Source organism: Takifugu rubripes, chromosome 7, assembly GCF_901000725.2.
Source record: "Takifugu rubripes chromosome 7, fTakRub1.2, whole genome shotgun sequence".
NCBI classification, from domain to species: Eukaryota; Metazoa; Chordata; class Actinopteri; order Tetraodontiformes; family Tetraodontidae; genus Takifugu; species Takifugu rubripes.
Window position 1 is genome coordinate 5,367,307 of NC_042291.1, and position 11,688 is coordinate 5,378,994.

At 46.3% G+C, this 11,688-nt stretch overlaps 1 protein-coding gene across 1 annotated transcript; it reads right to left on the minus strand.

The window, feature by feature from the left end:
- Positions 1–10,146: 10,146 nt before the first annotated feature.
- s100a1 (S100 calcium binding protein A1) lies at positions 10,147–11,688 on the minus strand. Its single transcript, XM_003965815.3, has 3 exons — positions 11,634–11,688; positions 10,617–10,785; positions 10,147–10,410 (listed from the first exon to the last, which is right to left on the minus strand). The coding sequence occupies exons 2-3, from the start codon at positions 10,755–10,757 to the stop codon at positions 10,246–10,248; spliced, it is 306 nt and encodes a 101-aa protein (XP_003965864.1). The 5' UTR covers positions 10,758–10,785; positions 11,634–11,688; the 3' UTR covers positions 10,147–10,245.

Consider the following 11,688-nt stretch of genomic DNA (forward strand, 5'->3'; position numbering starts at 1 on the left):
ACCTGGACCTCAGCGTCGCCCCTCCGCTCTCCCGAGGTGAGCGACAGTGAGGTCTTCCTTTGTCCACGCCCTGAGACACTCGTCATCACGTGACCTCTAACCCCAGCCCGAGTCACCGTCTCGACTCGCAGGTCCACCAGTCGGCAGCCGCTGGATTCCAGCATAAAGTGAGCTGAATCTTCAGGATTAGACCCTGATGAAAGGGTGGTTTGAGGAGGCATCAGGGAAGTTCTATCGTAGTCACACCCACCTTCTCTGGTTTTTGGGTGGCCTCAACATGCTGATCCAATGTGGTCAGGAACCTTACAACGAACAAGCTAGCTGGGTTTAATATAAGCTGTCTCATAAACACGTATGAAGTGCGCATGCGCAAACACACACACACACACACACACACACACACACACACACTCACACACTAGCAGAAACACTGAATCACAGGCTGGAGTCACATCACGTGCGTGACATGAACTTCAACAAGACTTGAAGGTGCGTCCACACAGACAGGACGATCTGACAGGCCAGAGCTGGATGAAGCTTCCAGGAGACGAGGAGACAATATAAAACTGTCCGTCAACCTCAATGGACCACGGTGTCCTCAACTCCTCAACGCTGAAAAAGTTCACGGAAACAGTAAATCTGGACGTTTCCAGCCGTCGTTTCAAACTTTTACGCCCAAAACAGGAAACTAAAAGAGGAGAACAAAGAAGAACATGAATCCAAACACATCAGATCATCGTAATGACAGAGAAGCCGGGTTTGGTGGCATCCCTCCACATTTGACTCAGACCCTCCGCACGTGTGTGTGTGTGTGTGTGTGTGTGTGTGTGTGTGTGTGTGTGTGTGTGTGTGTGTGTGTGTGTTACAACGAATGTTGTAATGACATTTTTGGAAAGTGATGGCATCTGTCCATGTTCTCACATCTTCAAAGAGGTTTGGTCACAGCTTAACACTGGTTAACAGGGACATACCATGTCCACAATTGTGTGTGTGTGTGTGTGTGTGTGTGTGTGTGTGTGTGTGTGTGTGTGTGTGCGTGCGTGCGTGCGTGCGTGTGTGTGTGTGTGTGTGTGTGTGTGTGTGTGTGTGTGTGTGTGTGTGTAGCAGGATGTCTGAATATTCCTTTCTACTTTTTCCAACTTTGAAGTTTCAGCAGATTGGTCCCACTTCTGCTCTGCATACAAACAACAACACACAGATGTGGACACACACGTTCATCCGGCCCGTCAGAGGGTGGACACACACACATACACATACACACACACACACACACACACACACACACACACACACACACACACGCACACACACACACACACTCTGTTATGTGTCTGTTTGACGCACATTGGATTTGTTTTTTGTAAGTGTGTGTGTGTGTGTGTGTGTGTGCGTGTGTGTGTGTGCATGTGTGTGTGTGTGTGTGTGTGTGTGTGTGTGTGTGTGTGTAATGGACAGGCCTATAAATATCACAAGGAGACATTTCAGCATTTCTGTTGTGGTTTGATGTTTTGTCGCTTGAAGATCCTGCAGACGCACAAACATCCCTGTCTGTAATTAGTGTCTCCACGGACACCGACGACTGATGAGCCCCCTTAACCCATGGTGGGGGTCGGAGGGTGTGTGTGTGTGTGTGGGGGGGGGGGGGGGGGGGGGGGGACTTCCCAGTTGTTACGCAATTGCAAAAAACAAAAAGAGGGAAATTTTTGTTTAAATCTTAACATCCAAGTTTGAAACTGAAACAAATGGATGGCGTCGTGTTGCTTCAGAAATTAAACTCAAAAAATCTTTTGACGGTTTTGCTACTTATTTAATATAAAAATGTCTTCATCCCTCAATAACAGAACCAGCCACCAGAGGCAGACCTGCTGTTTACAGGCTAGAACCTGTTCCGTGTTTGTGCACTAATTAGCACCCTGTTGATGGGTCTGCAGGGAAGAATAAAGAAAAACAAAAAGCTGACTTAAATGGAGGAGTGACCATGAGATACAATGAGCTGGGGAAGGGGGGGTGGTTATGAAGGTGAACGGAAACACACACACACACACACACACACACACACACACACACACACAGTGAGGGTTTCATGTACGTGATGGTCAAGGCTGTGAGAAAAGCTGCTCTTCCAACTGAAATGTGTTTATGTGATGATGTTGGTGCCGTGGTGCACCTGCCCCCCCCCCCCCCCCATGATATAAAACATTAAGCATCTGACAATAAATGCAGCTTCATTTATACTGTTTACTGTCGTGATCAGACACGTCTGTCACAAACGCCACAGGGAGGAGCTGAGCTGGAATCAAACCGACTTTTTTATCCGACCTACAGCAGCATGTCACGTCTCAGCTGATCCTGGAGGGGAACGGGCGTCTGCAGAAACACAATAAAATAATAACAAAAACGAGGAAGTTGCAGATAAGCTGTTTGCTAAAATTAGCAATAATACAGTTTCAAGTGAATAAAAAAAGATTGAGCTCAAATCGAAAGAAGCCAACTCTGATGTTGAAATATTAAAAAACACCTATGAACGTGTAAACACAGACAGATGTGAGCGAGTGAGCTGAGAATAGCTGAACAGGAAGTCTAAATGTAGCCAGGACCAGGAAGAAAAGTGTGTGAGAGGACAAACAGATCAGGAAATCCAGACCGGACACACACACGTGCACGCATGCATGCACACACACAAGCACACACGCAGGAGGAAGTAGACAGGTTTTTTCCCTGAGGAAGTCATTGTGTGTGTGTGTGTGTGTGTGTGTGTGTGTGTGTGTGTGTGCGTGTGTGTGTGTGTGTGTGTGAGGCAGGTTCTCAGGCTGGTCCCACTCTTCCTCCTCCTCTTCTTTTGTCGTTTGTTCTTCCTCCAGCTGGACTCCAGACAGGAAACAGATGCTCTCTCCCCCTCTCTTCCCTCTTTTCTCCATTTCTCTTCCTCCTCTCCCCTTTAATCTCCCTTCCTCCCTTTCTCTCGCTCTCTCTACAATCCTGTCTTTTCCCCTTCTCTCTTTCACTTACTCCTTCGCTTCCATGCCAATCCTCTCTCTCTCCCTCTCCTCTTCCTCCTGTTGCTCGACCTTGCTTTCCTCTTATAGTCACAACAAACTGAAACTGTTAAAACATAAACAGGAAACGCAACTGAAGCTTTCAGACTGAAAACACATTTAATGTAAAAACAGTGAAAAAACGAATGTTTTTGAAGCGATGCTGTTAAAGAGGTGGAGAGCGGGCGTTTAAAGATGATCTGCATATGTAAAACACTGACAGGACCCTTCAGAAAACTGTTGGAAAGGGGTCACTTGCACAATGCATCATGGGTAACTTGTGAAGACGTGTGTTTGTTTGTTTGTTTTCACAGGAACATTTTGCTTATTTCAGCCAAAGGAAGTGAAAGCGGCTGCTGCAGGTGACAGCGCGGTGCTGCAGAGACCTTTGTCTCATGTTTGAGGGAACATTTCTCAGGGTGAGGTCACAACATGGCTGGATGCACCTTTATCAGTGCTTTCACTTTGTCTTCCTCTTCTTTCTAATACGTTTTTATACAAGGCGACTTCATGCTTTAGGGTTCTATTTCAAGTTGTATAGTTGCGTTACTTTCACAAAGTTTTCAGTTTATTTGGAAAAACCTGGTGGTTTGTTGCCCCCTTGCGTTCATTTTAAGAACGTTCAGAACGAGAGGAATTCTGAATTAAGATTTAAAACAATCTTAAGGATGTCCGTCTGAATCCTTCCCCGGGGAGGATCGTGTCCTCTTCCTTTTCTTCTGTGCAAACAAGGTGCAGCTGAGGAAAATCATGTAAATTTGTAACCGGATCATGTGTTTGTTTAAACACAAAGATTAAGGCAGTAAGATGAAAGGTGTGTGCGTGCGCGTGCGTGCGCGTGCGTGTGTGTTTTTGCTTTTACAATGTCACGTAATCCTTCCAGTAAAAATTTGTCCTGACCAACAACTAAGACTAAACTAAATCCGAGTGAATCAGAGTTTCCAAGTATCCTGCTCGCACACAGACACACACACACACACACACACACAGACACACAGAGTTAAAGGAAGCTGCAGGAATTATCATCCAGATCCATTAACGTTACCCTTTTTGTTCCCAACCTGTTGTTCCCGTCTCCTCTCTGGTTTTGTCCTGCTTCTCTTCGTGCAGTCGGGAATACGGACAAAACACCAGAGTAAATTTAGTTTGGGATGAATGGGAATGCTGATCTGTTTTTATGAGTCAAGGAGAACCATAGTAACGTCCGACTGGAGGATTTCTCCTTAACTTGATCCAGTTTTATAAATCAACATCCTGCTGATGACAAACCCAAAGAAGGTCAGAAGTAAGTTCGGAGCTGCTTCAATGAATTCAATGTTTCCTTATTGAATCCACTGATAGATTTGGCCCGAGCAGCGGTGGGAACATAAAGGTCGTCTTTCTGCGGCTCTCCTGTCGCCGGGGTTACCTGCTGGTCATCTCAGCGGCCTATCACAGCCCTCATACATCACGTCTTTATTAGGAGGAAGTCATTAGGTTGGAGCGGAGACCCAGCCTTGACCCTGCTGGAGCCGCGTTAAAGAGAAGAACCTCCGAGCCAGGGGTCAGCGCAGGCTGGGGGCGGGGCCTGTGAGAGGCTCCAGCCTATCACAGACCAGCACGGCCACCTTTCTCTGCACCTCCTCTGGTGCGAAGTTGAATGATTAGCAGCAATCTCTCCGTTTTCAGAACCTCTAACAGGAACCTGTCCGATAAACTTCACTGCACCCAAATAAACCTTAACAGAGGGTCCCTGTGGTGGACCGTTGCTCTTGGAAGAGAAACGTGTCCATGCATGTTTTTAGCAAGGTGCCCAAAGAACATGGCTGACAGCGCAGAAATATGGAGCAGAGCAGTCATGAAGAACCAGGTTCTGATTCTCAGGTCCAACAAGGAGTGAAGGGATCCTGTTTCATACATGGCTCCTCTACTCAGACCTTCTCTGTCCACAGCTTTGAGACACTTCAGAGTTGGCAATTCTGAGTGTATTCTGAGGACTTCTGTCACCCCCGCACACTCGATGTCCCGAGCACCCCCGCAGGAGCCACGTTTAGATCCCAGTTTCTGCATTTACAGGTCAGGACACCAGCGGATTCAGGAGGAAGGACGTGTCCACTGTAGGGACAGAGCCCAAATGTCTCCCCTCAGGGTCAGATATCCAACTGTGACACGGGCAAACGATGATGCGAGCGGTGGGCGGAGCCGGCTGGAACATGTCATCTCTGTGATTGACAGGAAGTGTAATGTGGCGCCTGGCGTCCTCTTACCCTCTATCTCCCCTCTTCACCTCGCCTCTAAACTTCCTCTGCCCTGATCCCCTTTCTGGAGGTCAGAGGTCATTCATTAGGATGCCCCTCCACTCCTGATAGTGCACACATGCTCAGAGTGTGTATGCGCACGTGGATGTTGGAGCAGGGTGGCGAGGGCCGGAGCGGGCTGACAGCCACCATCCGTCTTTAAGCAACCCCCAGAAAGCACCTCTGTCACAGGCAGACTCATCCCCTGGGGACGTCAGTGTCCTGCCGCTGCCCTGGAAGGGAGACGCACTGACTGGTCACCATGACGACAGAAAAGTGATGCTCCAGCGCCTCCAACTGAACTTTTACTCTCTTGGAAACACAAGAGCCAACAGACTTCAGATCAATCCACACATTCTCAATACCAGCGGGTTTCAGGAAAAATGATGGACATTTTGCTCTAAAACTAGAGAATATAAACACATTAGAGAATAGAAATTTATATTTGTAAATAATCCATTAATCAAGACTGATGTCAGAGACTTTGGAGCTTTTAGGGCAAATATTTCTGGTCGCCGATGTCATCAAATACTTTAGGAACCTTTGGGAAACTGCTATTTGTTTTGCCTCCAAAACAAATGAGTAAAATTTTGCATCTTTAATCTCAAAGTTTGTTCACATTTGTAAATATTACAGCCGTTTTTTAAAGCTCGGATTTATGCTTTGATCTCTAGCTTTGCGATGGAGCCACCCTGCAAACCTGCGGCTGTGGTCTTGGTCACATGACTGGTCACTATAGTCCTACTTCCTGTTGTGTTCCAGCCCAATGAAGACCGCTGAAATGAGTCCACAAACATTGAAGTGTGAATCATAGATCAAAGAGAGGCAGACCAAGGTCAACGCAGATCCTGGCAGATGGCTGCAGATGAGCGGAACGTCTCCACAAACATCATTCTGACTGTGAATCAGATGAGTGTTTTCGCTGAGCTTCACTAGTGTCACACTCGTCTGGGCCCGAGGCTGAGCTCAGATGAAGAGCTCAGATGAAGAGCTCAGATGAAGAGCTCAGATGAAGAGCTCAGATGAAGAGCTCAGATGAAGAGCTCAGATGAAGAGCTCAGATGAAGAGCTCAGATGAAGAGCTCAGATGAAGAGGCGGGCGAATCTGAACCCTTCGGGCCAATATTACAGGTTTTAGACACGGGTTTCGGCGCCTCAGAGCAGCTTCAGCGTGTTTTTTTCTGCAGTTTTGTGTCGTTCAGAATTGATCGCAGGTTGTAGATGCACTTCCTGAGTGTCCTGAGAGTTGGAGTAGACTGAAATTGTGGCTGTCTTCAGATGCAGGACAGTACCAGCGGCACCAATAGCAGCGGCACCGATACCTGGAGCAGATCACTCCACCCAAACCTCAGTTTCTGCTTCATTCAGCTGAAAAACTTCATGTACGAATGATGGACGCAAGAGAAACATCTGAAAAAAGAGCCTAAAATGTGGCAGATTTGTTAAAGAGCCTAAAAATAAAGTGTCAACATGCAGAGCCGAAGGCATCTGCTGCACGCCCTTTAAGACGGAACCACGGGAGCCCTTTTGAAGTGTAGGACAAACCAACGAGTTTGGACGTCCTGCTGACACGTCTCAGGACGGGCGGACAGCTGAAGCTCCGCTGCAGCTTCTGAGGCCGTCGGCCTCCATCATGGAGCTGAAACAGCTGCTGAGACGGTGTCCTGAGCCCAGCCAACGCTCTGCTGGAACAGTCTTCCCGTGTGTTGTGTGTGTAAAAGTGTGTTTCTACTGTTGAACGACTGCACCTGCTCTGGAAAGAAAGAGGAAAGCGGGAACAGGAAGTAGGTAAGAGAAAGATAAGAAATGTGTTTGTTACATTTGGGATTATGGGTCAACATTGTGAATGGAGGTTAACAGTCATTAGCACAACGTGTGGAGGTAAACCCGGCACCTTTTTGTCCTCTTCTCTCTGCGGTTTCAACCCTCCATTTGTCACCGTGGTAGTGTGACGGTTGCTCAATGGCGCAGGGAGAGGCCAGGGGCTTTCTGTCCAGGCTGGGGGCAAAATCCCAGCACGATAAGAAAGGTGAGAGGTAAACATTGACCCGAGTCCTATCGCTGCTTGTCCAAGTCCATCTTTCACTAGAGAAACTCTGCAAACAGCCAGGATGCACTGATAACTCTTTCATTCCAGGCAGTAAAGCCAACGTATGGCGAGATAAGGAAGGCCGGGACCCCGGGCGTCATTTTGTGACTTAAAAATGATCTTGTGACCCAAATCAATAGTCTGGAAAATCAACACACCTGAAGCAAAAGCACTTATTTCAGCAACAAAGGACCAACAGAACAAGGCAGAAAAACCAGTGCGAGAACAGTGCCACCTGCTGGCAGACTGATGCCAAAGCACCCAGGAGACTGGGCTCAACTCCAGCGGGCAGCAAAACAGCCTGTAAGTTGGAGAAAAACAGACCGTTTCGTTTCAAAACTGTTCGCAAACATTCGGCCGACACTTTGACGGCATTCCTCCTCTTTTTTATGGCAGGTTAACATATTTTATAGTTTCCCAAAGTCAAAGGTTGACCGAAGAAACCATCATGTGAGCGGCTCAGTTGATGTGACACTACACAAGGAACCACAGGATGATCAGATTTTTAGAGCCAGACTTCATAAAGGTTGGCAAAAATAAGTCTGAGACACTAAAACGCCAGAATGAAGCAGGTAAAAAAGGACGAGAGAGGTTTTCTTGCAGTTTACACGACATAGGGCAGATAGAGAAGAGGAGCCAGTTAATGTCTAACATGATCAGCACACAAGCAAGAACATGTGGTGGAGCACTTAAAATAAGATTCATGCTCACAGACAGACAGAAATAAACAAGTCTTTCACACTTTCAATGACATTTCATAATCAGACTGATCAAAAGAACAGAAACAGGGTGATGTTGGGGAGGGATGGATGGAGGGATGGAGGGATGGAGGGATGGAGTCCAGGTGTGTGAAAAGTCAGGATATTGAATCTGTCTGTGACTCTCACTGGTGGTAAAGTCCAAACAGCACATTTCCTGCCACCCTGCCAGTAAACACACCGTCAGTAAACATGCAGTCATATGTGACTTCTATATGATACCTGACAGAGAGACAGGAACAGTCCTTTATGGAGATGTTGTCCAACACATAAAGTTGATTGGTTTAAATTTGCTTCAGGAAACTTTAATGTGAAAGAAAATGTCCTTGGTTTTCGGAAGAGAATTTATAATATCAAAAATCTAAATTCATGATGCTGCTGTGTGATAAAATATGAATTTAGATAATTTTTCACAGGATTCAACAAACCTTAATATTAACTTTTAATCGAGTCTAGTGCAGAAATAAAGAAAATGTTTTGCAACACATCTAAATTTAGGAGGAAATCCGAAATGTAGGTTATGAATTATTTATCCAAATTAAGAACATTCGTGCAGCTGGAAACGTTCGAAAATGAAAACAAATAGTCATGAAGTCTGTGTCTCCCTCTGCTGGTCAGAAGCTGCATCGCAGCAGTAAATAAAAACCTTTTTCAAGTCATTCAGGTGTTCATCACAAATTAAACCGTGATGACGTTTCCCTGAATTAAAAAAAGGAGTTTCTGCCAAGAAAAGTCTAAAGGTTGGATCCTAAGCTCGGCCTGGTTCCTGCAGGAGACGTGATGGACAGAAGAAAACTGGTAACATCTGCTCAGAGCTTCGGAACACGTGACCTTATTTTGTCACCCAACAGTCTGATTTTGCTTTAGTCGGTACCTTTTAGCAAATGTCGAACTCACAGATGCATCGGTCTGGCCTGATATCATGTTTGTCAATCATCTACAGCATTTCTGGCTCGCTTTATGCTCGTCTCATCTGGTTCTAAACGGACATGAGGGGGCACTGTGGGCACATCGGTACAGGGACCAGGTACTCCTGGCTCTGGGTGATGGTGGGACTTTCTAACCCCTCAGGCTGAGCAGGCCTGGCAGGCCGGTCTGGGGGCGAGGAGACGGTGACAATAGTCATTTATTTAAAGACAGGAAGTTCAGATCTCCAGCTCCTGCTCTGCATTAAACACAAGTAATCTGAGAGACAGTCTGGCTGCAGCATCAGACATGAGGAAGGTTGATGGAGGCCGAGGGCAGATTCTGTTGATCGAGGCTTGCTGCGGTTTGTTTATTATCACCATCATGTCCTGTTGAATGATATTCTCAGTTTACAAAGGTGTGAGTCCACCCATCAGGGAACAGGTAGATGAAGACGCGTGGATACGCTTATATCTGGATCTGGAAATATGCATCGTCACTATTTCTACTTTTCTTCTATTTTTACTCTCTTTTCATAGTTTTATAGGTCCTTGGGGGGATTTTTGGGGGGATTGTTGTTTCTTTTCCCCCTCTTTCTCGGTGATGTTTGGTACTTATGCGTCCGTCTTGTTGACTTACTGTGATTGTTAGTTTGTGGGTTTCCCAGCAGTCAGCTCCAACAACCATTTATGAAATACATTTTTATTATCCATCATGACAAAGGTGGAATTATTGAGCCCACGGAAAAGTCATTCAGATGCTGCTGCCTCACTGCTGGACTGGACGGGGGGGAAATAACAGGTGTCACAAGGGAAATTACAGGAATTATTGCATCTGGGTGCAAGTAAACCTCCGGAAAAGTTATCTGTTTACATAGCAACAAAGGTCTTGCATCTACAATAAAAAATTAAAGATTTCTGTGAATAAATGTCAGAGCATCGACTGCACCTTCATATTTAATGAAGGTTTGAGTTTCTCCAGTCTGGGTCAGACAAGCGGAGGAGGAAAGGTCACCTGAGGGACCGTCATGACCTCCGCCTGACACAAGGTGGCGCTCACTGGTCCAAAAAGGACAAAAGGGAGACAGGACAGCAGGATAAGTTTTATTCGGGAGGAGGAATTAATTCCAAACATTTGCTGCTGTGATTAGCGTCGCTTCATAAGCTTAAATATTCGTCTTCTTAATTGCCTTTATTGCAGCTTTCATTATAATCCATGAAGAACTCGTTGCAGGCAACAGTCAGAGCGGCAACCATCACCACGAACTCCTGGAAGTCCACTTCACCGTCCTTGTTGTCATCCAGGTCCCGCATGATGTTGTCTACCACCATCGGATCCCTGCTGGCCTGAAACAGAAGCAACGCCCTGACAACATCACAGGGAGTGCAGGCAGGTCTCTTCCTTTGATCATAAAAGCTTGGACACCCCTGAGTTAAACCCTTTTTCTCCCTGACCCTCTTCATTCAGGTCATCTAACCAGCCCACACACGCAGATGTTCTGAAGCCTGTTGGAGTTTAGTGGCGTGGAGTCGCCAACAGAAGGAAAACTCACAGTCAGGAGTTCGGCCAGTTCTCCTCGCAGCAGGTTCTTCATCTCAAGTGTGCTCAGCTTGTATTTGTCACCTTCTTTTCCAGAGTAGGTGTGGAACACCAAGATCAGATTCTCCATAGCGGACTGCAGTTTGGTGGCCATTTCTTCCTCTGTTTTCCCAATTTAAAGGCTGGAAATCAGAAAATTGGGGTTTTTCAGAAATGGGAACACTGAGATTTGCAGCAGTGAAAAAATCACTGAAAACCTGGACTTCCTGTTCCAGGTTAGCAGATAGAGCCACAGAGGAAACGTGTCTGAAACAATCTTTAATATGAACGTTCTTAATCTGGCCTGGAGCAACAAATGTTGGTGTTTGATGAGACTAAAAGGTTCAATTATTTTAAAATCAGGAAACACAGCACCACAGTCTGGGTGAGCCGGGTCACTGACCAGTGGGAGGAACTCCCAATGACAAAACCATTTCAAAATAAAGGCATATTGTATATAATCACTCCAGGAGTCCACAAGTTTAATAGGACAGACTAAATGCACATTGGATTAACTATAAGAATACTGAGTGCAGCTGACTCCAGGTGGGGGTCAGTTAAAATCTGCCCTTTCAGACACCCGAGAAGCTGCTGGACAAATGAGAGACCCCCCTGCACCTGCAGGACACACTGCACATAAATTAGATGTAGGTGGAGGTTTGTGTTACATCAGAGTGGACGTGAATGTCCCCATGTGGAGGACGGAGAGTAAAAGCTGCTCAGGCCTCATGTTCAGACTCGTCAATAATTCACAGCAGCTTTAGCTTCAGACACGTTCAACTCCAGACACCATCATCAAGGAGCCAATTAAAACCGGTCTTTTCAGATTCAGTTTGACTCTTGTTCAACTCAGTTATTGATGTTGGTAACCAGCTCGGCTCAGGTTGAAACTACACGTCCACAAACGCTGGCAGGCACAGAAATTTAGCTGAGATGTGAAGAAATTTGCTGTTGGTCCTGTCAGAAGGAGTGAAAATAGATGTGAACCTACCTGAGGAGTTACAGGTGAGGCCGGACTGGCAGCAGCTCTGCTCTTCATCATTTAT